Here is a 27983-nt window from a genome sequence, read left to right as displayed (position 1 = left end):
GCATGCATGTGTTGTATCGCCACCTTCCTCCTCTCCCTCCAAAGGCATGATGGTTAGCTACGAGCCGCCCATGCATCCCTTTCAGGGTCCTGTCAATGGCATGATTAACATGGCCGGCATGATTCCACATCTCATGGGGATGCCTGCTTTACCCCACCACTTCCCATGGGGTATGCCTGGTATGCCGTTTCTCGGTAAGGACCACTTCACAGCCACACGTCCCCACTTGCAGTTGCTTCCTGTGTGCCTCTCGAAATCCTAACAAGAGGGGCTACCTGTACCATAGGCTCAGTGTTTCAATTGAGTAACCAGTCTGCCCTGGCCATATCAAATCCAATTAAACAGACTCCCAAGTAATCTGACTTCTCACCAGAAAACTGTCTCTTAACATTTTATTTGTTGATAAAGAGGCAGTACCACTTCAGTAGAATGACTTGGCTTGCACTTAAAACCCCAAGATATTGTTTAATAAGCACAGCCGTGTGTTCTATGTTGACGCATTTCTTTTATTGATGTTGGGGTGGAGCATATTGTAACAATTAATGTATCCCTTTTTTCATTTAGACAATAGCATTTATCTCAATAGATACACATGAAAAGAACTTAAAGAGCTCAGGGTATCAGTGAACTTTAAAAGTATCTTGGTCACAGTGTATGCTGGTACCTCTTTCACAGGTATGAATGGAATGGCCCCAGGTTCTACAGGAAACACTTATGGGACTCAGGTAATACTGACATATTTATTAGAATTCTAAATGCTTATGGATTATTCCATGTCAACTCAACCAAATTTCAGAACCTTTCCTGGATTAAAGTTTTTATTTTTTTAATACTTTTTTTTAAGATATATGAATATAAATTATGATGAAAACCAAAATATTAAATGTCATTGATCGATATTTACTAAGTAATCCATTAATTTGGCAAAATTAATTAATTAATTAGCAATTAGGGGGTCAAAATAAAATTTCGCCTATAATTTTGGAGCAAAACTACAATCTTGGTGGCCGTGGAATTGTCATTATTTTATTTTTACACAGAGATTGGTAGGTCTATTACTCTTACTATAATCAGTTGACATCAAGCAACCCTTGTTTCATGCCAATGGTGTAAGTAAACAAATGGGAAAAATCTTTTTTTGTTGTTTTTACAAAGTTGGAGTGCCTATAACTCCAGAAGTATTAAAGATACATCTAACATCAAACTGAAGAGCCACATGTCACATATTCTTAATAATGATGTATATTTGGACTCTTGAAAATCAAGATTTGAATGTTATTAAATAAAGGTATATTTCTAGTTTCAACAGAATTTGTACTGCAGACCTTTGTTTGGTTAGACAAGAAAACTTGTGTCATATTGTACCATGTGACCCACATTTGGATTTCGACAATTTAAAATGGGTCAAATTAAAATAGTTTTCAGATGTAGCCACACTGAGAGCCACATATCTCTGGGATTTAATCATATAGAGCCTTAAATAATTCAGATACAAAAAAGAAAGTTTGTTCTGAAACTTCGAAAAAAAAAATATACATCATTGGCATATAATGCAACAAGCGGTGCTGAAGTCAGCTGATATTAATAAGACCTACCTATCTCGTGTAAAAAAAAAAAATTATAATAAAAAAATTATATATAAAAGACTAAATTGAGCCCCAGACTTGTTGAGTTTACACGGAATGGCCCTGATGAACTTTAATGTTTGGGTAAAAAGGTGGGTGTCATATGGCTTTATATTTAAAGTGTGCTTTAAAGTGGAACCTGGTGCTTCTGGCCCTGGTATTAACTTGCACCTCAAATGTGATTCATGTGACCACATGTGATCATGGTTTCATCGAGAAGTTACAAAATAGTGGAAAAGTGACACACATACCAACTCACCGCAACTCTCTCTCTGTCTTATTCAGTTACATTGAGCTCACCGAAATAACAATAGGAATATCGCGTGAGCAGAAAGAATTGTAAAAAAGTGATTTAGGAAACAATTCATAGAGAAACCTTACCTTGTGGAAAGTGGGTAATTGTGTATTTATCCCCTTAAAGCTTTCCGTAGAACGAGTATGTTCATATGCGTTTAATAAAATCAGACAGTTATGCAACAGCTTTCTGTTTTTATTAGCCTTTTTTGTAAGGAATATTGTTTGGTGACAGAATAATATGGATTACGATAAGCGTTTGTGATGATATGCAGATATGAGATGAGTGCGATGAAGACGTTCAGATCATCTTGAGATCTTGTCAGTTCTTCAGTAAAATAAAAAGGCTCCTTGGTCACTTGAAGAGAACACAAGAGCCTGCCTTGTCGACAGAAAGATTTTTTCTAACATGTTGGATAATTTTTTCCATTGCTGGTTTCCATTTAATCAGCAGGGAGTCTCAACGGTCAATTGATTAACAACCTCCCACTGACAGACTCTAAAGGTGGTCACACACCAGACGAGAAGTGCCACACCGCGTCACGGGTTGGACACGGCATAGGTATGAAACACAGGGCATGTTGATGCGGTTCAGGTGGCAGACAGTTCACGCAAAAGTTAACAAAGTTTTTCCCTTCAAGCATGACCAAAGTGATGTTGATGAGTTTGCAGGTTAGTGTATTAATCTGGTGTTATTGCGCAAATGGAACTATTAATTTTAATTATGCAATTTATCTATACATCTCACAATACATTGTGTAGGCTCTATGAAAGAAATATATACACAATATATCATCCAGTAATGACAAGAGTAAATAATCTATGTCTTTTGATAATGATTTGTGTCCAATTTAATAGAAAACTATGGAAGTTGCGCTCCGTGGTGCAGCAGAAATTTGAGCAGCCTCCGGAGTCGTAGCTGGGCATACATTCGTAGCAAACAGTTGTTTTTGAATTTTAGAACATGCCATGTCGTCCGCCAGACACGTTATGTGTGCAACCCCCTTAATGCGTGCATAATCTCCCTCCATGTGGCCGGCAATTATATTAATGAAGCCAACACCTAAAAATCACTCGATAAATTGGATAGTAGGCAAGTAGGCAGTCCTTTGCTGTTATCCGCGATGACATCAGGATGCATTAACATTTACACTACTAATGTGAATTGGTTACATGCATTTCAGACTATCTTGTGGTTTCAGTAATCATCACAAAGCATTTTGAACCCAATTTATACCCATCTTTAGTGCTTGCCACTTGTGATTGCATCACCCAAGATGAATGTAGGGAAATACCAGGTGCAAACTGGGCTTCTAAGTTAGAATTCCTGCTTGGGCACTAAAGCAAATAGAGTTTTGAATAGAAAATGTACTATTTAAAATGTCTTTGTCGTTGCATGGAAACACTGTGCTTGTAATTGTAAAACTTAAGAACCTTTGTAATGCACTTCAATTAAAGGGGTCATGAAGTGCTTTAAAAGAAAAAGAAAAAAAAGATCTTACCTGAGGTCCAATGATAATATTATAAAATATTTTTTTGCACCAAAACAGTCACTATTTAGTAATATATGATAATTTTCCACACTGTTTTTGACCCTCTGTCTAAAACGCTCAGTTTTGCCCTCAACGCCTCCTTAAAACTTCAAATTAAAGGCCCACTGTTATGATTGGCTAACATTATGCTGCCCCTCAAATTCAGCAAACTCAATCGAAGAGAATGAACCTTGACATTGTAAAACAAAATTCAAGAGTTTACACATAACACACTGCATCTTTAATATATTAAATTGTTCATCTCAAGCACAACTGTTAACACAGGACACCATAAAATATCAAACAGTCATGACATTTGAAATATTCATGAATTAAATGGTTTAAGTGTTTTGTAACTGCATTATTCTTCAATAACAATTCCTTTGCAAAGCTTGAATCGTATTTTGACTGGTCACCAGCAATCCATGCTGACATGAGCCAAAAAACACATCATAGTCCAAAGAATGGTGAAATTACGCACACGCATACTGAAGGCGCAATGAGGTGCACATCACTGGAAACACACTGAAACGGTCAAAGACGTCCATCGTCAAAGATATCCTATGTTTACATACACCAACAATTAAAAATTGCGCAGGTGGCCGAAAGAACGTATCCAAGACAGAGGCAGCAGCTGAATGACAGAGAATTTCTTCTCCCTCTCAGAGTTTTAACTTGACACCCCATCTTTTAAAAGTAGCTAAATACATGGCAGTGGTCAAAGAGTCTGTGTAGTTCATGTTTATATACAAAATAATTACAAATAATCCAGATGGATGAATCAAGGGTCAGACGTGTGAACGGCGAGCTCTACACACTTTGCTAATTTTAATTATTTTTATGTCATAACCGGTGAGATTCGATACACTCTGCTAAATAACTGTTCTAAGATGTCAACATGTCAAAGAATTCTAAATCCTTGGGCTCTGGAGATACTCTGGAGTACTACAGACCAGTGGCCTTAACTTCTGTTGTCATGAAAATCTTTGAGCATTTGGTACTCATTTAGTCTCTGGTCTGTCTGGACACCTACCAATTTGCTTATAAGGCTAACAGGTCTGTGGACGATAATGTGGCACTGTGTCTTCATTCTATCTTGCAACATCTAGAAGCTCCGGGCTCCTATGCGAGGGCTCTCTTTGTGGACTATAGCTCTGCATTTAATACAGTTGTCCTGGTTAAACTTTTTGATAAATTAGGGTAATTCTCCCTTGCCCTTTGGATTCTGAACTTCCAGCAAAACAGATCACAAGTAGCGTAAATTAATAACAAGTTCTCGAGTTCAGTGTCTATAAGTATGGGTGCTCCCCAAGGCTGTGTCCTGTCTCCTTTACTATTTTCTGTATACACTAATGACTGTATCTCACACTGTGATTTTTTTAATTTACAAGTTTGCAGATGACACAACATTGATTGGTCTTATAACAGATAATAATGAATCAGACTACAGGAGGGAGGTGTCCTACACTTATTGAATGGTGTTGTACTCATAATCTCAAGTTGAATGTCTTAAAAACAAAGGAAATGGGATTTGATTTCTGGTGGCCACAAAATGCTGTTCTGCCATTAACCATCAATGGCCAGGATATTGAAAATGTACAAAGCTTCAAGTTCCTGGGAATTACTATCTCTGCATCTCTGAAATGGGTTGATAACCTAACAGTCATTATAAAAAAAAGCCCATCAAAGACTTTTCTTTTTAAGACAGCTAAAAATGTTTGATGTATCAAAAGATGGTATGTCCAATTTTTATAGAGCAGTGATATAAAGCGTATTAACTTTCTCTGTCACAGTGTGGTTTGGCAACTCCACAGCTCAGCAGAAAAGGCAGATCGGTGGCATAGTTTGATCTGCCTCAAAGATTATTGGTCATGATCTTCCTGCAATTTCTGATATTTATGTGTCACGTATGCAAAGTAAAGGAATGAAAATCTGATCCCACACATCCTGCTAAGTGCCTGTTAACTCATTTACCTTCAGGTAGACGCCTCAGGGCAATTAAAGTGAAGTCTTCCTAATTAGTACTTATTGTAGGATTGTTCATGTTATTAACTACTCCAGGACTCACGCATCTGTACCATATACCATACAATGATGGGCTGTTTTCTTATGTTGTCCCCTTTGGTGCATGATGTTGATTTGCTGTTGCACTTGCGATGATATTCTCAGTTTTATTTTTTTCTTCTCTTTATTGTATTTATTATTGTGAGCTCACCAGGAAAAATTCCAGACAACTATGTACAGTATCTCACAAAAGTGAGTACACCCCTCACATTTTTGTAAATATTTGATTATATCTTTTCATGAGATAACACTGAAGAAATTACACTTTGCTGCAATATAAAGTAGTGAGTGTACAGCTTGTATAACAGTGTCAATTTGCTGTCCCATCAAAATAACTCGACACACAGCATTAATGTCTAAACCGCTGGCAACAAAAGTGAGTACACCCCTAAGTGAAAATGTCCAAATTGGGCCAATTAGCCATTTTCCCTCCCCGGTGTCATGTGACTCGTTAGTATTACAAGGTCTCAGGTGTGAATGGGGAGCAGGTGTGTTAAATTTGGCGTCATCGCTCTCACATTGTTGGTCTACATAAAGATGGCCTAGGCTATAAGAAGATTGCCAAGACCCTATTCACTCTGCAGCACGGTGGCCAAGACCATACAGCGGTTTAACAGGACAGGTTCCACTCAGAACAGGCCTTGCCATGGTCGACCAAAGAAGTTGAGTGCACGTGCTCAGCGTCATATCCAGAGGTTGTCTTTGGGAAATAGACGTATGAGTGCTGCCAGCATTGCTGCAGAGGTTGAAGGGGTGGGGGTGTCAGCCTGTCAGTGCTCAGACCATACGCCGCACACTGCATCAAATTAGTCTGCATGGCTATCATCCCAGAAGGAAGCCTCTTCTAAAGATGATGCACAAGAAAGCTCGCAAACAGTTTGCTGTAGACAAGCAGACTAAGGACATGGATTACTGGAACCATGTTCTTTTGTCTGATGAGACCAAGATAAACTTATTTGGTTCAGATGGTGTCAAGTGTGTGTGGCGGCAACCAGGTGAGGAGTACAAAGACAAGTGTGTCTTGTCTACAGTCAAGCATGGTGGTGGGAGTGTCATGGTCTGGGGCTGCATGAGTGCTGCCGGCACTGGGGAGCTACAGTTCATTGAGGGAACCGTGAATGCCAACATGTACTGTGACATACTGAAGCAGAGCATGATCCCCTCCCTTCGGAGACTGGGCCGCAGGGCAGTATTCCAGCATGATAACGACCCCAAACACACCTCCAAGACGACCACTGCCTTGCTAAAGAAGCTGAGGGTGAAGTTGATGGACTGGCCAAGCATGTCTCCAGACCTAAACCCTATTGAGCATCTGTGGGGCATCCTCAAACGGAAGGTGGAGGATCACAAGGTCTCTAACATCCACCAGCTTCGTGATGTCGTCATGGAAGTGGAAGAGGACTCCAGTGGCAACCTGTGAAGCTCTGGTGAACTCCATGCCCAAGAGGGTTAAAGCAGTGCTGGAAAATAATGGTGGCCACATAAAATATTGACACTTTGGGCCCAATTTGGACATTTTCACTTAGGGGTGTGCTCACTTTTGTTGCCAGCAGTTTAGACATTAATGGCTGTGTGTTGAGTTATTTTGAGGGGACAGCAAATTTACACTATTATACAAGCTGTACACTCACTACTTTACATTGTAGCAAAGTGTCATTTCTTCAGTGTTGTCACATGAAAAGATATAATCAAATATTTACAAAAAATGTGAGGGGTGTACTCATTTTTGTGAGATACTGTAAGTATTGATTGATTGATTGATTGACTGATTGGTTGATATTAAAAGACACGTGCACAAGCTGATACCCCAGACAGGGCCACAGACCAAGGACTCGGTTTGGACAGTGCCATGGAAGACATTTAGCATTGTCTGGCAATTGTTGGAATTCCTGAGCACGAGGAAGGCAGAGATTTGGTGAAATTGCGAGATGAGCTCTTTCCAAGTCTGCTCGAAATAACAAGCCATAAGCTGAAAATCGAGCAAGTTCATAGCGTGCTGGCTCGGAGATCGGCTGAGGGAGACAGGCCCGATCAATTCTGGACAAATGTCTGAGATCATCCTATAAAGATCTTGTGCTACGCGAGAAGCAAAGGAAGGCTTTCTTGGAAGAACCACAACATTTTCTTGTTCCCGGACTTTGTGAATTCGACAAGAGAGAAACGTGATCGATTCAAGGAATGCAAGAAACTCATACATCAACAGAAGACTGCTTTTGCACTGATGCTTCCGGCCAAATTGAGAATAGATACTGAGGATGGCCGCAAAATATTTACATGCCCACAGCAAGCATTGTCTTTCATAAAGACAATGGGATGAGTAAGCTATTTGGTGTTTCTCATGTTGCCCCCAAGTGAGCTAGACTTACTGAACATACACAAGACTGTATGAGGATGCTTGGTTCCGCCTAGCGGCTGGAGTTTGTTTTGTGTAGTAATACTCCTTCAAGAAACTCGACAGAAGATTGCTTTTGCACTGATATTTCCGGCCAAATTGAGAATAGATACTAAGGATAGCCGTAAAGTATTTACACACTTAAAACAATTTTTTTTATAAGTATTTTTGTCTTGTTTTCCTGTAAAATTATCTAAACATTCTTAAAATGTGATTTATTTATTGTCAAGCAAAATGGGATAAGATATTGTCTTGTTTTAAGCAAAATAAACTTTATTTTACGTAAAAAAAGTTTATTTTGCCTACCCCATTGGCAGATTTTTTTTTCTTGTTTTAAGTCTAAAGTTCACTTAATTTGATAAGATTTATTTCGAAAACAAAACTTAAAATCTTATGCCAGTTTTCTTGTCAAGTAAATAAATCACATTTTAAGAATGTTTAGATATTTTTACCTGAAAACAAGACAAAAATACTTATCTTGAAAATAATTTGTTGCAGTGGATTCCCACAGCAAGCATTGTCTTTGGGGTGAGTAAGCCATTCGGTGTTTCTCATGCTGCCCCCAAGTGAGCTTGACTCATTGAACATACACTTGACTGTGAGGAAGCCGGGTGCCTTTCTTGTATCTTTTTGTGATGGCTCCGCCTGGCAGCTGGAGTTTATTTTGTGGAATAACACTCCTTTGGGACAACTGTGGATGAATCTGCATGTTTCTTGTGTTTAAGCCTCCTATTGGCTGGAGTTTGTTTTGTGGAGTATTTTTTGCAGGACATTGGAAGGATTAGGTCATTTGCTTCACTCATGAACAGCCGGCTCACAGAACATTTGTTTGACTGTCCGAGGAAACTGAACAGACTTTTTTATTAATTTTTTGCTGGTTCCGCTAGCGGCTGGAACTTGTTTTGTGAAGGAACACACCTTCGAGACAATTTTATGAATGAATCTACAGGTTCTCTGTGTTTATTCTGTCTATTGGCTGGAGTCTGTATTATAGATTTTCCTCTGTTATGTAATTCTGTCTCACAAAATTTGTACAGAAGCACCGGACTTGAGCAATCCAATGGCAAAGTTGTCGTGGAGGTTCTCATAGGCATACATGGACTGCTTGAGTTTAGAGGGATGGATGACAGTTGGCTCTGTTGTGCACATTAACATTTTCTTTTTTCTGTTTGTTTGGTTTGGGGGGAAGTTCGGGGTTTGTCTGTTGCACTAATGTTGGAATATGGTCTTTATAATTTTATTTTTGACACACAATCTATTTTTTCTAATATGTCAAAATGTAAAATTTTAATATAAGTGGATTGTCACTCTCCATGTGGAATGTGAATGGGTTGGGCACCCCATAAATGTTCACTTAAATAAGCATCTGTGGTGAACATCAGTTAAGATGGAATTCCAGGGACCAGTTTATGGCAGGGCCTCTCTCTAACTGCCATGTAGTTAACATCAGTTAAGATGGTGTAAAGGGATTAATGGAAAGGAGGAGGCGATAACCGGCTTTACAATATAAATAATAGTTTAATGAAGAACTAAACAAAACGACAAACACACAAATGTGTTGGACAGCTACCCGTAAATCACTCTCTCTGTCCCACTGCAGTCTCCAGATGGCCTTTATCCCTCTCTGAGGCTTGATTAGGCTGATTAGGGGCCAGGTGTGTAGCATTACGATGCGGCCCCGCCCTCCGCCCTGTCACAGATGGCATTTCAGGGTCCAGTTTATGGCAGGGCCCCTCTCTAACTGCTGTTGTGGCAGAAGATATGCCACACTGTGATTGGATCCTTGGTGAATGAACATAAACAAATGTTCAGTAACATCAGATAAGATGCAAAGACAACTGCCAGACACCTCTTACAGGTCAGGGAGGGGGACCTTCTGCACCAACCACCACCGAGGAGAGGGCTTCTCATTGGACTACAGGTTGACTTTAACTCAAACTCATTTCTAAGGTTTAGGCAAGAGCTGCCATAAATTCCTTCAGGACCTCCCGGATGCAGCAGCAGCAGTGGAGGGCCACAGAGATCTATTCATACATATGCGTGGAGGCCTTAAATTAATATAATCTGCAATACATCCACTCCATCTTCATGCAAAGCACAGTTTATGTTAATGATTAATGACTGTTAACTCAACAGTTCACAGGACATACCTATCAACAGATAAACTAATGCATGCAGGATGGCTTAACCATTTCTTATTGTGTTTGGTCTCTGTTCTATACGATGCCTTTAATCATTTGAAAAGGGTTTGGTGTAAAATGTTAAAGGCACTGTTTAAACAATGTACTTTATGCTATGCAAATGAGTTCCACACTAGGGTGGACAACACCCTGGCTACTTCAGACACCAGTGGCAAATCACACTCCAAGATCGGAAAGGCGCCAGATTTCAATCTCGCCCTCATCAGAAAGGGATAAATATGTCCCCGGGTAGACACACCCTTGTCCTGTGTTTCTGACCTGACGAGGAAAGAGGGTACAAGATAGTTGAGGTTAAGCTTTTGCAAGCAAAACCTTTTATATTGCTTTATTGCTATTTTGCTGCACTTAAGCTGAAAAAGGGCCCCAGCATTGAGGGACCTTATCTGACCCTTGCAGCCCCTCCAGAAGCGCAGCCCAGTTCACAAAGGACCTTGTTACCTGTCCAACACAGCTCTTCAGTGACACAGCCAGCCTGCAAAGGACCCTATGAAGATTCAGCTGACCCAGCTGCCCAGTCCACTCTTTAAACACCCTCTTGGCGCAACCGAAGTTCAGCATCCTCCAGCCCAGCATGGCAAAGACTACTGGATTGCAACTCTGTACCCTTCCAACTACACATTACCCGCATTGCCAGTGGAAGACGTCTCTACTGCCAGACTGATCACCCGACTGTGTGGAACATAAATATAAACTTACCCAACCTCTTTCTAGAGACCTTGGCATTAGTTTATACCTGCAACATATGTTTTTCTAACTTGCTTAGATAAAAGTTACCTGGGGTCAGCTTGTTACAGATAATAGGTATATTATTTGTTTAAGGATAAATAAGCATTATTTATCACCATTATGCCATAGCCGTCGGGTGGTTCCCCATAAGGAGCATTCCCATACAATTCTTTCCGATTGCTACATTCAGTGCAACAGCATTGCATTTATCCATTCTGTGTTCAAATATTTTTTTTATTTTTTATTGTTTAATTCAGTACTTTCCTTTTTGGTTATTAGTTTATTATCCTTTAGCAGTGCATATTCATTATTAGCATTATTAATCGTTGTGGTATTTTCTCTTGCATATCTATAGTTAATACATTTAATAAATTTTATTAGAACCGTGTCTTCATTGTGTTGATGATCAGAGACTCTACTAGTTGTCCAGACTCTCACAAATCCTTCAGGTATATCAGCTGACCAGCTTCCTCTAGTTTACATTAATTCTAAATTATCGAGCAGCTCTTTTGGGAGTGTTCTTACATTTTTAAGATAGTATTCTTTACTGGTGCCCCATATTAAAAAGGGGGAGGGGTTATCAGGTACACTCGTAACCACACCTTAAGTGACACATGATCAAAAATCACTACGCCATCTGTGAATTAAGTAGAAACCACTACAAATCTTTCCCCGCAGAAAGCTGAATAATTTGGGAAGATATGTGGTGGACATATTTTCTTTAGTGCTGGCTCAAGTAAGACCATGTAAGACTCAAGTAAGACTCAGTAGTGGACCATGCATTTACAGTCTAGGCCTTCAGTGTGGTTCATACCATTAAGAAAACAAAGTTTCACAATGAATAAGACACCCTATGCCATTGGGCATCATACATTATGTCGCAGCTAACTAGTAATACCAATTGACATTTTAAAAACACGTCCACATACAAAAGCCAGAACTTGAAATGACACTTAATGCTCAAGCAAGCCTAATTTTAACTGCAGCATGACTGTTTTGTGAAATTAACGTCTCCCGAACAGACATTCAAAACTCATCATTTTTCATATGAATCTTCTTGGGGCGGTTTTAATGGTTTATGAGATGGATAGCCTGAGGGAAAAACTGTTCCTGTGCCTGACGGTTCTGGTGCTCTGAGCTCTGAAGCGTCGGCCAGAATGCAACAATTCAAAATGGTAATGGGCTGGGTGAGTGGGACCCAGAGTGATTGTTACAGCCTTTTTCCTCACTCTGGTAGTGTATAGTTCTTGAAGTGGGGTGGGGTGGGGTGGGGGGTGAATTGGGGGCAACCAAAAATCCTCTCAGGAGTCCGAACTGTCCTCTGTAGTCTTCTGATGTCTGATTTCGTAGCTGCACCAAACCAGACAGTTATTGAAGTGCAGAGGACAGACTCAATGACTGCTGAGTAGAACTGTATCAACAGCGCCTGTGGCAGGTTGAAGTTTCTCAGCTGGCGAAGGAAGTACAACTTCTGCTGGGCCTTTTTCACAATGGAGTAAGTGTGTGTCTCCCACTTCAGGTCCTGTGAAATTACCCTTTGCATGCGGTATGAACAAAAGTGTTCAGAGTGTTTAACTGAGACATTTATTTAAATGTTGCCTCAAGCATGTGCCAGAACCCAAACTTATGTATTAATAAGTCCCCTTTCTGCTGGTCAGAGTGGATTGGGAGGGAGGTTAATACGCTCAGTGACCTATATGAGAGTGGATTGTTGAGATCTTTTGAAAATTTGGTTAAACATTTTGGGATTTCCAGATCTGAGTTTTATAGGTGTTTACAACTTTTGTGGGGAATAGTCACATAGAGAATTGGGTTCTTACCTGTATGATGATCGCCAGGCAATTATTTTGAGGGGTTGGAGGTCAGCTGGTGCACCTCCATTTTGGGAGTGGTACACGGAGATGGGCAGGGTGGTGGCTTTTGAAGAGGTGTCATTTGGAAGACGGGATAAATTAGATTTGTTTGTTCGGAAATGGGGAAATTACTTTTTGTTTTCGGAGGGAATGTGTGGGGCATGGAGAGAGTAGTATAGTTGAAATAGAGTATAATTATTATATATATATATATTTTTTTTGATTGTGTGTTTGTTTGCTTTTTTTTCCTGTAAATTTACTCATGTGTGACCACAGGGATGTTTGTTGGGGGCGGGGTTGGGGATTGTAAGGGGAGGGGTGGTTGTGGGGTTTAAATGTTGATTTTGTGTATATATATATATATATATATATATATTTTTTTTTCTTTTCTTTTGCTAATCTTTATTATTGTAAGATTGTTTAAAAAAATTTAATTACATAATATAGTCCAGATGGGTCCCCTCTGGTGTTATGTTAGGAACAGTTAGCCACACAAGGCCTGCCATTTTGACAGTAGATGGGGCCGAGGGTGCAATGACGCATGTTGTAGGATGTGTAAATACAAATGAGCAATGTGTCATGACGTCATGAACAGAGAGATTTCAAAACTAGATGTTTCTGCAGGGTGGCAAATATAAATGCTGGGGAGGAAGTTTTGAGTTCTGAAATTTAGAGTATGTTTTTATAGTACAGTACATACATGTTTTTATGTCTACAGTAAATATCAAGGAAAATTGTATTCTCTATTTTATGACCCCTTTAAATATGTCAGTTGTTGTCAAATTTTGCTTTTCACTTTAAGTGAGCTGATCTAAATCAGAGATTGTATATTTCTATAGATTGGTGTAATGAAATCAGGCCAACAGGCCCCCCCAACTTACCCGGGGCAGATTGGGCAGCCCGCTCTGCAGCAGCCCTCTGCTCCCATATTTGTGGATCCACCACCCAAAGCCCAGCGCCTTCTACATTCAGAGGCATATTTGAAGTATATCGAAGGACTCAGTGCTGAGTCAACTACAGTCAGCAAGTGGGACCAGACACTCACGGGTGAGTGTGTTACCATATTTACTGCATGTTATGTATCAGGCTAGTGGTTGAGTGTTTTTAAATGGCAAGGTAACTTAGGGCCGATGTAATGCCAATATACAGTATGCTAAATATGATATTTATGTAATGCTAGCAAATAGTACATACAAATAATTTTCGAATTAAACAAATATTTATTTTATACAATGGTTATTAAAACATTTAACAGTGTTTATAATGCACTTATGAACATATTGGATTTTTTTATATCTTGTATTAGTGAATATGTATGTCTCCCCAGCTCGCAGGAAAGATGTGCGCCTTACAAAAGAGCAGGAGAGTCGTCTGCCCTCTCATTGGCTGAAGAGTAAGGGAGCTCACAAGACTATGGCTGATGCTCTGTGGCGACTGCGGGACCTAATGCTACAAGACACACTTAACATTCAACAGACTTATAACATCTGAACAATTCCTTCATATTCTCATACAAGGAGATGAGCCGTTCTTAGAGTTTCAGTGTGGTTATGATATAAAGTTCTGTTTAGGGTTTTGTAATGCTAAATATATTCTGTTGGCTTTGTTGGTGGTTTTGCCATTTTATTTTTCTTGAAAGCACTGTCAATTGGCTGATTTTGTATGTTGGTTGTTAAATGTTCTTAGACTGATTTAAACATTTTCATAAAATGTTGAACTTTTAAGTGTTGAACTTAATGTTTGTGCATTGCAAGTTGTGACAGGATTACATTTTGTTGTAAGATTGTTCTAAAAGAATGTAGAAATGGCCATTTTGGTCTTGTCTTGGTTCGGAAGATGGTGTTTAAAAAAAACAAGCCTATTTTTCACTTGTATTAGCTAAATGTCAGTTTGGAATGGACACCATTTGCCTATTGTTTCAATAAACTAACAGTAGCACTACATAACATTGTTGACGTAGCAAAAAACTCTAACAAGAAATTTGGTTTCCGGTCAAAATACCAGTTAGTACATTTCCAACATGGTGATGATAAGTGTGGTAACTTCCTTTGGCTACTACTGTGCTCAAAAATTAATTAGACATAAATTAATACATTAAACAATATTACAGATGGATATACATGGCGATGATGCTAACCGGTTCGGGTAGCACAGTCATCATGGATGAATTAAATCACTACCATGTGTAAATAAGTACATATAAAAGCGACTAACCAAATGGGTAGTGGAGACTTATATAAAGTGATCGCTAACTGCGGTTTTTGGGATGACCATCTATAAATAAGCTGGTCGTAAGCAGCAGAATACACAGTTTACCTCTCCTTCACAGTAAGCACCTGGAAAGAGAGAGAGGAGACATCCAGGTTGTAAAATCTGGCCAAAATGCTAGAGGAAGCCCAACCTGCAGCTAGGCAGATATTTTCAAGGAAAACACCATTAGACAATGCCCATGAAGATGCCATGCCTCTAGTGGAGTGAGATTTTACTTCAATATGACACTGTATGCATTGTGAGTCATATTCAGGAACAATGGCATTCACTATCTAATGTGAAAACCTTTGTTTGGAGACAGCCAACCCTTTAAAGCAACCCGTGACAGACAAAGAGCTGATCTAAAAGGCACATTTGCCTCGTGCGATCGATAAATGCATGCTGTGCTCTTACAGGACACAGTGTGTGTAGTCTCTCTGCTTTGTGCAAAGCAAACAGAGGGGAAGAATGCCTGAAGGATAATAACCTGCACCTTGAAGGGAGTGGTCAAAACTTTTGGCACATAGCCTTTCCTGGGTTTAAGAATGGCTTTTGATAAGCCTGGTCCAAACTCTTAGCAGGTGTTGTTGACCGACAGCACTTAAAGTTCCCAGACACAATTTACTGAAGCCAAAGTGAGAAGCAGCACAGTCTTTAATGAGTTCTCTAAACACACTGAATCCAATCACTCTAATTGCGGGCCTGTGTGTGCTTTAACACAAGTGGCAAGTCACAAACTGGCACGGTGGTGGGGCGAGATGATCTGCACTGCCTCGCACCACGTAAGGATTTCAAAGTCAAAGGGTGTGTGCCTATTGATAGACTGCATATAGGGATATGTCTGGTTGCTATGGCAGCAACACACACTTTGAACATAGATGGGTGAGACCTGCATCTAAACGTTGTTGTAAAAAGTGAAGTATCAGCTGTACGGTGCATTGTACAGGGTCCTCATACCAAGAGAAACACCAATCAGCGAACACTTGCCATGATTGAACTCCCCCTTTGCAATTTATGTAGGCCACGACTGCCGTGTTGTCAGATCTGATCAGAACATGAAACCCCTAGCCTTTTTTTTTAAGGCTTAAATAAGAAATCTTCAGGCATCACCGCTTCATAATGTTTTCCCGCCCAGAGGGGGAAATATTGGTAAATGTCTCACCTGAGCATGTACATGTCCACTAATGTAAGCCAGTGACAGAGTATCCCTGACATAAACCAGGTCGAGAGCAAAGCATTTGAGTATTTACTCGCTCGCAATAACACAATCAATCTCAACGAGCACTTTGTGCAAGGCAGGGATAATGTTAGTGACATAGCACCCCTCTAATCATAAACTCCGCCAAACGTGATCGCATCATGCATGCTGCACGTCACGGGCGTACTGGGCAGGCGAAGCCTCTATAGCTTCTCTGTGCTCTATATCCCATCCTCACGCAGGAGCCGTAGAAGGAGTATGGCAGGGGGAAAGGGGACCAGCTTCGGCTTTTCGGCTAAAGCGAAAGGAGAGAAAAGCATTTATAATTTTTATGGACCCACGAAAAATGCAATCAAACTCTGTGAGCAATGTGTCAGCATGGGCTCTGCCCAGCACTTATGTTGAACGGGCGAAGAACCCTGATGTAGAGGTGAGGAGAAACCCAAGGCAAAAACCGGCAATAAATCCTCCTTAAATCTCCATGGTTTATTCCCCATCCTCACATGCCTCCCTTGTGTGGTTCCTCGGAAGCCACAGAAGGAGTAGCCTATAGCGAGAGAAGTGGGGGATGTCTTCGGCTTTCAGAACGAAAAACGGGCCGAGAGCCAGCATCTTTTGAGATTCATGCATTCACAGTGAACACAATCAGCCTCAATGAGCACCGCTGTATATAAAACAGCGTTCACGCCTGCCAGACAGAGGGTTTTCATGTGCTTATTGAAACATTTGCAAAACGGAAATTCTACACACTGCCATTCAACAGTGAATGTAGCAATCCAGGATCGCTGGAGCATCACTGGGGGTAGAAGAAAACTATGCTGTGATAGGTACAAATCTTGATGGCAATCTTGTAGAGAGAAATTAAATTTCCGTGCAGAGTACCAGAGAGTGATTATCAGCATCCTGAAGGAGACAATTCTAAGGCTGTAGTGCAATGCACCGCTGTTATTTGCATGTGTGCGAGGGAGGCGGAGCACAAAGCGCTATCTGGCCATTACAATTGGCAAAATTATAAAGAGTTTCAGAGATTGGCAATGCCTGCAGGGATACCCCCACAGTGTCAGCTATGACGCAGCACTCATGACTGAATTGAAAGGGAACAAAAGTTTTCGTTGTGCATTTTTGTATAGTCCCACAAATCCAGTTTGACATAAATATTTTCATAATATATAATAGTATTTAAAGGGCGTTATTTAAAATATATTTGTATTAATAAAAAAACCGAAACATTTTCATAGCAAGAAAAAAATAATACCTATCAGTGCACTTATTCTTTTGAAGAGTGATGTTCATTGTCCGCCATGATTGTGTCGTCACGACGAGATAATGAATGAAGCGTCATCCTTCAGCAGCAGCTCCTGCAGCGCGAGGCCTTACTGCATGCGCGCACACAGACATTGACAAGGCAAATCATTACAAAAATTGTACACTATACCCACCAAATCAAAATAAATAGACACAAGACAATGTGGAGCACCGGAGCGGCAAGTTTTGTGCTAATATCCTGTTTTGTCTGCGCTTCGCTGTGTGCGGACGGGCTGGTGAATGAGGAGGTGAAGCGCACGGTGGATCTGAGTACTCACCTCGCGAAGATCTCGACGGAGATTCAGCTCGCGAATCATGGACACTCGCGCGTGCAGAGCTTCACGCTCGCGCTGGAGCCCGAGCTTGTCCCGCACCTCGCCTTCATCGGTGCATCTGTGAGTAAACATCATTTAAAAACTGAATAATAATAAGAAATAAGTGCAAAGAGTTAGAAGTGAGTGATAGCCAGATGATATTAAATTACTTAAGTCACCGACTATCTCTCCCCCCGCATGTGAAATTTTTTAAATTCAGGACAATATTATGCATTATTGAATTGTGAAATATATATATATATATATATATATATATATATATATATATATATATATATATATGAGGGACAATAGGAGGTGCAACTTTTGCATGTACTATAGCCTATGCTAGCTACATAATTGCACGTAATTTGTATATTTGCACACATTATTTTTTTTTTTTTTTTTTACAAATGTTGTCTTAAACAGCATGGTTATGATACAATTTTGGTTCAAATTAATTGTTCACATTAATTACAACGTAATGCACTGGGCATAATTTATGTGCTCTGTGTAGATGTTAGCATTAGCAATGTGTGTGCAGCGCACTTCCGCTTTGCTCTGTCAGTGCCAGCGTGACACGTAAGCGCAGGAGACTGGATTCACTTCCGTGCTATATCACTACAACAATTTACAATGTTTCCAGTAAATAGTTCAAACTGTAATTCGGTGTGGTTTTCCTGCTTTTATTAATAGGTCTTTTCCTTTGTTTAAATTAGTACATAAGAGCTCATGTGCACTTTAGTTGACTTTTCTAGATGTTATTACCTGTAGACAAATGTTTTCTTTAGCAGGCATTAAATTTAAGTTTATTGACTGACACTATTTTGTATTAAAATTGAGAAATGTTTTTAAAAAACACTAACTAAAACCTGTATCCTCACTAGGTAAAAGGAGAGGATGAGGAGGATGAAGCCCTCGAGCTGAAAGAGACCACTATCCATGGACAAAGGTAAACGCTGGAGAAAGTATCAGGCCTGCAGTGAGTAGCTGCAAAGGCAGATACTCATTGAGCTTTCACATAGACACTGCTTCTGCTGCTTAAGGGATACAGTAATTTCTGGGTTACAAGATTGAGTGTTTCCTTTAAAAATGGCCATAAAGTATGAGAATTATAAGAAACTTCATGATTTGATATCTAATTTCCTTTAGAAGGGAGACTACATTTACATCTAAATGAAAGTAATTTACATGATACCCAAATCCCAAACTGTAGACTATAAACTAATCTTTAACCATTTTAATTAAGTTAGACTTTAATAGAAAGTGCAGTTTGTGTGCCTTGTCACTAAGTGTGTAACTTGCATCGAGTCTTAACATCTTTTTTAAAATAATGGGTTTAGATGTTTATGCGATTTATTTTATGTAGCTTCTTAATAAGCTACCTAATATTGTGTAGGTCCCCCTTGTGCCACCAAAGAGCGATTATCTGAGTTACCATAGACATGGTCACTTCAAACCAGTCTGACCATTCTCTGTTGACCTCTAATCAACAAAGCATTTGTCCACAGATTGCCGCTCACTGGATGTCTTATGATTTTGGCACCATTTGGAGTAAATTCAAGAGTAAGTTCAAATCTCAGGAGATCAGCAGTTGCAGAAATACTCAAACCAGCCAGTCTGGCGACAAATCAGCCAATCGTGTGGCATTAGTGCATAAAATAATGCAGATACAGGTCAGGAGCTTCAGTTAATGTTCACATCAATCATCAGAATGGGGGAAAATGTGATCTCAGTGATTTAGGTCATGACATGATTGTTGGTGGGAGACGGGCTGATTTGAGTATTTCTGTAACTGCTGGTCTCCTGGGATTTTTACACACAACAGTCTCTAAAGTTTACTCTGAATGGTGCCAAAAACAAAAAACATCCAGTGAGCAGCAGTTATGTGGATGGAAATGCCTTTTTGATGAGAGAAGTCAACAGAGAATGGTCAGACTGGTTTGAAGTGACCAAGTCTACGGTAACTCTGATAACCGCTCAGTACAATTGTGGGACAAATGCTATTCTGATGCGGGTTGGTGCTGTTTTGATGGTATGAAGGGGATCTACACAATATTAGGCAGGTGGTTTTAATGTTGTGGCCGATCGGTGTATACATTTACAGTGAATTTTGACAGTATTTTCTGGTGAGTTCAAAGTGCGGCACACATCAGAAATAGGCTTGGTGACGAAACCCGACTTGCAGTGTCGCATATAGTACTACACTGTGCCATGCTGCCTACACATTCAACATGCTTGCTTTGAATCTTTATTATGGGCACTAAAATTAAAGTTGCATGCTGCAGAAGCAATATGTGTGAAATGGGCCTCAGAATAGAGTATATGAGAGTTGCTCCTCATTATGTATATATGCGTTGAGCAGCACAGTGCTTGCGTTTCTTTTTTCCTTTTCTTTGAGATGCTTAAACTTCTGTGTCTTCCTCCTCGCAGTGGTAAATTTTTTGAGGCAAAGTTGCCGTCTCCTCTCGCTGCGGGGAGTAAACTGCGAGTGAAGTTTGAGACTGTCTTCAGTCACGTGCTGAAGCCCTTCCCCACTCACATCACACAGGATGAACGGCAGCTCGTTGTCTTCCAAGGGAACCACTACTTGTACTCCCCATACCTCACTCGCTCCCAGACCACAAGTGTACGCCTGGCCTCCAAAACCGTAGAGACCTACACTAAGCTGGGCAACCCCACGAAGAGTGACGAGGCTATTGAGTATGGACCATTCAAAGATGTACCTCCATTCAGCCAGGTGCCTGACCTCAGTACAATATTGTCACATTAATGGAGTGAATAGGCAGTGTTTATTCCAGCTTTTTACCCCAAACTAAATTGTTGAAAATTGGTTTCTGGTTTGGATAGGATGTTATGAGGATCCACTATGAAAACAACACACCATTCCTAACCATCAGCAGCATCACCCGCACTATTGAGGTCTCTCATTGGGGTAACATTGCTGTGGAGGAAACCATCGACTTGAGACACACCGGTGCCTACCTAAAGGGGCCTTTCTCCCGCTATGACTACCAGAGACAGTCCGATAGCGGTATTTCCTCCGTCAAATCTTTCAAGGTGAAGGTCTCATCATTAATAAAAAAAGCCAGTAGCCTTTAGTTTCATCACAGCCATGAAATTATCATGTTTTACAAATATATGACTGATAATATTATAGGTAAACCTCAAGGGACATATTAAAATAATAATAAAAGGCATGTCATGACCCCTTTAAAGTATCTCAAATGGAGTGCTGGTCCATCATCACTGACGGTACATGTTCACTGGCACGTGGAGAGTAAAGTGGGCATTTTTTATTAATTTTAAGTGAGAATCCACCTTTCAAGCATTGTGCTAGGCCTCCATTGGAATGAATTTAAAAATGCCCAATTTGCTTCACTCACCATGTGCCAGTGGATACGTTCATTAAGTGATGAAGTTTGGGTTTGCTGTTCTTGAACTGTCTATTTTGTCCTCCCGTAGACTATCCTTCCAGCCTCTGCTCAGGATGTGTACTACCGCGACGAGATCGGAAACATCTCTACTTCTCACCTGCAAGTTCTCGAAGATTCTGTAGAAGTTGAAATTCGGCCTCGTTTCCCATTGTTCGGTGGCTGGAAAACACACTACATCATTGGTTACAATCTTCCCAGCTACGAGTATCTTTACAACTTGGGTACTTGGCTAACAAAATAAAATATCCTTTGTAAACTTCCAGGTCAATAATTTACCACAAAGTTACGGGGAATTAATTATATTACAATGTTTTACAATCCTTTAGGTGATCAGTATGCCCTGAAGATGCGTCTGGTAGATCATGTCTATGATGACCAGGTCATTGATCAGCTAACTGTGAAGCTGATCCTTCCTGAAGGAGCTAGGTGAGCATCTAACACCGATTTGCACTAGCATCAACACTTCTCAAAATTACATTTATTTTTCTTAGTATTTTCAGATAGATTGACCACATCCCCAATGTTCTCCTCAGAAATATCCACATGGACACTCCCTACCCCATCAGCCGCAGTCCAGATGAACTGCATTATACTTACCTGGACACCTTTGGCAGACCTGTGCTCGTTGCCACCAAGAACAATCTTGTGGAGCAGCATATTCAGGATGTTGTGGTAAGCCTGAATAACAATCGGAGTCTGATTGGGTCTTTTAAAAAAGTCAAGATTCTGGTTGAGTTGTTAAATAGTTTTGATATATGTGTCTTTAACAAGTTTCTGCTTGCTAGGTTCACTACACATTTAATAAGATCCTGATGCTGCAGGAGCCATTGCTGGTGGTGGGAGCTTTCTACATCCTCTTCTTCACGGTGATCATCTATGTACGCCTTGACTTCTCCATCACAAAGGTATATCTCAAAGTCAGCGGAATGTGTATTTATTTGGATTATTGCTCACAGATTTGTAGGTGTTCTTTTACTGTTGCTGAAATTTTTTTTTGTGAATGTGTATTGCTTTTATTTTTTTTCCTGCATCAGGACCCAGCAGCAGAGGTGCGCATGAAGGTGGCTTCCATCACAGAGCAGGTCTTGACTCTGGTGAACAAGCGTCTAGGTCTGTACCGCCACATGGATGAAGTTGTGAACCGCTACAAGCAGTCCCGCGATACCGGCGCTCTAAACAGTGGCCGCAAGACCTTGGAGGCCGAACACCGCACCCTCACCAATGACATCAACGCTTTACAGAGCCGGCTGAAATCAGAGGGCTCTGATCTGGCTGAAAAGGTATATGTTGGAAGTGTAGTGTTTCCTCTGAGATTTTGTGTTTGCAGCGAGGGGCAACCCCTCAAACCCAGTCACGCCCCCCCCCCCCCCCATTTTAACTAACAGTCTTTACTGATTTTACTAGATTATCTAATCTTACAAGCTTGTATTTTTAACATTGCTTTCAAAAAGTACACATAAAACAGTAAAAAGTTTTTGCCTCATTTCTAACTTAAATTATTTTAAATTAATAATTAAATTAAGATTGAATTAAAGGAAGTCCACCCAAAAATGTAAAATTCTCTCAACATTTACTCTCTCATACATCCCAGTTGTGTATGATTTTTTTTCTTTTTCTGCAGAACACAAAGATTTTTTTTAAATATCTCAGCTTTGTAGGTCCATAATTTCAAGCTCCAAAAAGTACATAAAGTTAGCATAAAAGTAATTATTAGAACTCTTCTGAAGTGATCCAATTGATTTTGGGTGAGGACAGACCTAAATATCACTGTACACCTTGCCATTGTAGTCTCAAGGTATGATCATGATTTCAAGCTTGATTCCACTTCCTAGTGCTTGACTTATGCGCAGAGCACTATAGGAAGTGTAATTGAGTTTGAAACCATGATCGCCAAGGAGACTACAGATGTCAAGATTTAGAGTGGAAAATGTAGTTACATTTTGGTCTGTTCTCTCCCTAAACTGATTGGATCGCTTCAGAAGACATTGATTTAACCACTGGAGTCTTGTGGATTATTTTATGTACTTTTTGGAGCTTCAAAGTTTTGGATCCCATTCACTTGCATTGTATGGACCTACAGAGCTTAGATATTCTTCTAAAAATCTTAGTTTTTGTTCTGCAGAAAAAGTCATACACATCTGGGATGGTGCATAAGGGTGAGTAAATGAGTGAATTTACATTTTTGGATGATCTAACTTTTGTTTGTATGTGCAGTCAGTGAGGAAAAAAGATTTAGCAGTGGTGCTGTGCAGGAAATACTTATGCAGTGGATATTATAGAGGAGTTCAATCCTTCGAAATGAGCTGGTTTTATAATTATCTATCTTCCCCCTTGCAGGTGGGAGAGATCCAGAAGCTGGATGGCCAACTGAAGGATCTGGTGTGCCGTTCCTGTCAGGAGGCCGAGAGGCTGGTGGCTGGAAAGGTGAAGAAGGATGCCTACATCGACTCTGATAAAACTCTGGCAAGCAAAAGGCACGAGCTGGTTGGCCGCATTGACAGTCTGCTGGATGCCTTGTAAATCAAACATCAGATGTCCAGTCTTCAGTAAGGCCATGAAACACCCCCCTCCCAAACTGTCACACATACTCAGTGCAGACTGGACTGAAAGATCAATATGTTCACACATACATTATGCATCATTCTGTGAACACCATGTTGATGCCTTTGTGGGACATGAAGTTAAACTTTTTTTGTTGGATGTGTGTGATTGTGAAAGAGGGTTTCATGTGTTTATTCGGATGCAGATTTTTTTTATTTACATTTTTCAAGTTGCTGAATGTCAGATGCAGTTTTCAGTCTCATGGTCCAGCAAACAAGGTTTGGGGTCAGGTGTGAATTAAAAATTAGTTCCATAACCTTAAGGTAAAACACCTGAAAAACATCTTTGCACTTAATGTTTCTTCCCCATCCTAAAACAAAAACAATATTGAACATCTGATTTTGTAATTGTCACCACTCACTACAGATTTGCGCATGTTTGCCAGTGGGCTTTGATTTCTCATTTTTGTATGATTTTTCCATTTTTGTAAATGATGTACTTCAGTTCCATTAATGGAGTGAGATTGATTTTTGTAAGGGTAAATAAATGTGAGATATTTGCTGGTGTTTGAAACATTTTCAATCCATGAAAAATAAACAAGGTGTCTAAAATAAACAATGTGTCTAAAAAAAAAAAAAACTATTGCTGGTCCAAAACAGTTTTTTCATCAATGCAATGGCAAAATTTTTTGTTTGTCTTGGCTTTCTTTAGTTTAGACCTCTTTGTAGAATAGATGACTAAACTTAGTTGAGCTACGACTCTCTTTTTAAGGGTAGGTACTACTACAGGTTTTTATTTTATTAATTTACACCACCATAGCACAGTAAATAAGTGTGCGTTTAAAAAAAAATTAAGCCTATTTACCTGTATTACCTCACTGTAAAGAGCTTGTATGTTATGACCAGAAGAGGGCACTATTACGTTTTAGACATAAATGTATTGTAGAGTCATCTCATAGGTCTTTTTAAACCATTATCTTTGTTGTAAACATAATTTATCCCCTCTGCTTATGTAAATATGAATGAAACTCTATTTCTAAAATCACCATAAGTTTGTAGCAATGATATACCTTTTTGATCAGTGAATGCAGGGGAGGTGAAGTGTCTGTTTATCATTAATGCAATATTTTGTAGCTTCACGTGATAAACAACTTTCAATTCCCAAACTTTGACATATTAGACATCTTTGTATTCTGCAGCCTACCTTGTTTGCCTTCAAGGTTCTTCAATGCAGGACTTTTATAGTGTCCGCATACCATTACCAGCCAAACCCAAGAGGCTAGTAGAGGCCAACCTGAGGTCATCACTTTCCTTATGAGGTCACCAGAAGGCCATTTCCTGTGCCAAAATAATAAGTCAATCTCATCTCCATGATATTGCAGACATATTGTATATGCTGTACAATAATAATTCTGAAAATACACACTGGAGGGAAATCAAGACAATGTCTGTTAGCAATGATGCTTGGGATGGCGAGACTACAATGGCAAGCATTCTGTGTGTTTGTGGTCAGTCTTTTGCACCCAAGGTTGGGAAACCCTCTGAAACCCTTATTCTCACACATTTGCTGACAAAGTGCTAACAAAATGGCTTTTGTTAAAGTGAGGGGTATCTGTTAATGTGCATCAGAAACATTTTGAGAATGGTTATGTTTAAAGAATAAAGCTATATGCGTGTTTTACTTGAAGTATTCATGCTGGATTTAATAGTTACAGAACTTGACAGCATCTGTCAGCACACTATTTTGGGTCATAAGTGTGTATACACATATATTATTAACAGATTTATAAAACTAAGGCATGCATCACTATTACTGTTGCACATACTTATGCTTAAAGGGATATTTCACCCAAAAATGAAAATTATTTTCATTTACTCACCCTCACACCACCTATACAATGCAAGTAAATGTTAATCAGGCCTTTAAAGCTCTATTTCAAGCTTGATTACACTTCCTAGTGCTTGATGAATAAACAGAGCACTAGATGGCGCTATAAGAAGTGTAAACGAGCTTGAACTCTCGATCGCCAAGGAGAATGAGGTCAAGATGTACAGTACAGTGAAAAAAATGTTTTCTGTTCTCAACCAAAACCAACTGGATCGCTTCAGAAGACATTGAATAAAACACTGGAGTTTAATGTTTATGCTGACGTTATCTCCTTTTTGGAGCTTCAAAGGCCTGAGCACCATTCACTTGCATTTTATGGACCTACAGGGTTCAAATACTTCCATAACAGGGTTCAAAACAGTGTTACTATGAATGCAAACTTTAAAACAGCGAAAAATACACTATTAGCATAACATAAATACATATTAATAAATAAAACATTTCCAATGTACTAAAATAAAATAGTAATAGTAGTAGCATTTATTTGATAAGTGTACTTTCATGTACTATTACTAGTATTTTGAATGGCCATGGAAAATGAAGAAAAGTGATCATTTTACCTGGTCGCAAAAAGTAGTACGTTAATTTACCTGATGAAATTTCACCTTTTGCTGACCCTTTATGCTTCGCAGAGCTAATGTGTGCTTCTAAATCACTTGCACCTTTATTAGCAACTGACACATAAGTACCATCTTTACATGTCATACATTCTGCTTCCAACGGATCTCGACCTGGACAAAAGCATGGGAATTTTTTGTGTAAATCTTCTGTAAATTTGCACTTTTGTTTGGGCATTGTTTCCACTCATTTGCTGCTTCTGTCAAGCAACTGTGTGATTCCGAACACAACAATGCTTTGCGTATTCTCGAAGAGATTGACAGGCAGGAATTTTGCCAATAGTTGCTGCAAGCCTCTTATAATTGACCTATTGTTGTGTGAGAAGGCGGGACTTACAAAGACGGGTTAAAGCAATGCAAATATGCACTCACACATAATGAAGTATTAGACCAGATTCACACCATAATGCAACTATAGCCAAATTGGATATTTTCACAAATTTATAAATCCCGGCCGGACGCTTTTTTTAAGGTCCGAAAAAGAGGACATGTCCGGGAAAAAGAGGATGTACTGTTAACCCTAGGCATGAACCACAAAAAGTTAGTTTGTTTTTTGTAATCTTTAACCCTAGAATGCATATGCAACATTACCTCCCCTAAAATATATGTGGGAGAAAAAAAAATATAACAGAAATATGGTACATTTTCATGTTTGGTTGTAAAATAAAAAATGTCATAACCCTACCCACACAAACATACAATATGAATGGACTAGGATAGAATTGTTTTCTACAGAATATTACTTTATGTTGCTATATTTGTTGTTCAGAGTGGTGAGGAGTATTGAATTAAGAAAAGTTGCAGTTTCAGACACACTAAGAAGTGGTTGTGGAACTATTACTATTGTATACTTGCCTTGAACTAGGCAACTAACCACAGGTTGCTCAATGGGGACTGTCCCTGTAACAGGTGTAAGGTCATGTATAAAAGCATGGGCTGAATGACAACTTGCTACACTTGCATTATACACATGTGAATACATAACATACATTTCATTACATTACAAAGAGGAAAAAGTTGAAACAGTCAATATAGTACAAGAGCGTTAAATGCATTGAACACCAAAAAAAGACATACACCATATGCCCCACATATTAATTCTAGGGGTAGTGATGTAAATTCTTATATAATTAAAATAAATATTATACTTAATGTTAAAAGTCCTTTCACATGGTCAAAGACCCCTTAACTGAGGAAATACCTGGATTGGCAAATCAAAAGACAACTTAAAGTAAAAAATTATAGTCGAAAAATTAGACAGCCGTGCAATTTAGACCCACATATGCATTCTAGGTTTAAGAAACTACTTTTCAACTTGATTTTAACACTATGCCATATGTCATATATTTTATATTAATAAGTCCACGTGTGTGCAAGTTGAGGTTTGTCTTGATTTCACTGCAAGCTGATTGGTTGATAAGGACAAGTCTGAAGTTCGTTATGGGTGATGCCCTACTCATATAGCTTTCTCTGGAACTTACAGTCAGCTCCTGCCAAAGCTGCGGTTTAGCTGTTGACCAAACCGGAGCTTACATTCTGTTTGAGCCGGAATCTACCAGCAGTACTGTATCCTGATGTGGTGTACTATGAAAGCTGAGATGTGGAAAAAGAGGTGTATGTAAGGGTGTGGGGGGAGGTTGGAGGAGAATAATGTGGCTGTATACACACACACACACACTTCCCAAGCTGAGTTGTTAAATGACAGCTCTGGCAGAAAGCTCAAGAAGCTATGAAGAATCCAACACCA

General features: G+C 39.6%; 2 protein-coding genes across 4 annotated transcripts in view; both read left to right on the top strand.

Moving 5' to 3' along the window:
- Positions 1-14684, top strand: part of LOC127625910 (protein polybromo-1-like) — a 47703-nt gene extending 33019 nt beyond the window's left edge. The window contains exons 27-30 of one of the 3 annotated variants that reach the window (XM_052101357.1): positions 45-194; positions 676-725; positions 13527-13734; positions 14015-14684. In XM_052101357.1, the coding sequence (XP_051957317.1) occupies positions 45-194; positions 676-725; positions 13527-13734; positions 14015-14178 (572 nt within the window). In that variant the 3' untranslated portion in view covers positions 14179-14684. Of the gene's footprint in view, positions 1-44; positions 195-675; positions 726-2370; positions 2482-13526; positions 13735-14014 lie in introns of those variants that run through there. The other 2 variants (XR_007968382.1, XM_052101358.1) reach the window with 2 other exon arrangements.
- A 2775-nt stretch (positions 14685-17459) lies between these two features.
- Positions 17460-24350, top strand: LOC127626367 (dolichyl-diphosphooligosaccharide--protein glycosyltransferase subunit 1-like). The gene is made up of 10 exons (XM_052102106.1): positions 17460-17835; positions 18642-18706; positions 20188-20494; positions 20605-20814; positions 21220-21412; positions 21518-21617; positions 21725-21863; positions 21977-22096; positions 22226-22471; positions 23529-24350. The coding sequence occupies exons 1-10, from the start codon at positions 17602-17604 to the stop codon at positions 23709-23711; spliced, it is 1797 nt and encodes a 598-aa protein (XP_051958066.1). The 5' UTR covers positions 17460-17601; the 3' UTR covers positions 23712-24350.
- The last annotated feature ends 3633 nt before the right edge of the window (positions 24351-27983 follow it).

The sequence above is a fragment of the Xyrauchen texanus genome, chromosome 32, assembly GCF_025860055.1.
Source record: "Xyrauchen texanus isolate HMW12.3.18 chromosome 32, RBS_HiC_50CHRs, whole genome shotgun sequence".
NCBI lineage: Eukaryota > Metazoa > Chordata > Actinopteri > Cypriniformes > Catostomidae > Xyrauchen > Xyrauchen texanus.
This window is presented reverse-complemented; position numbering and strand designations above follow the sequence as displayed.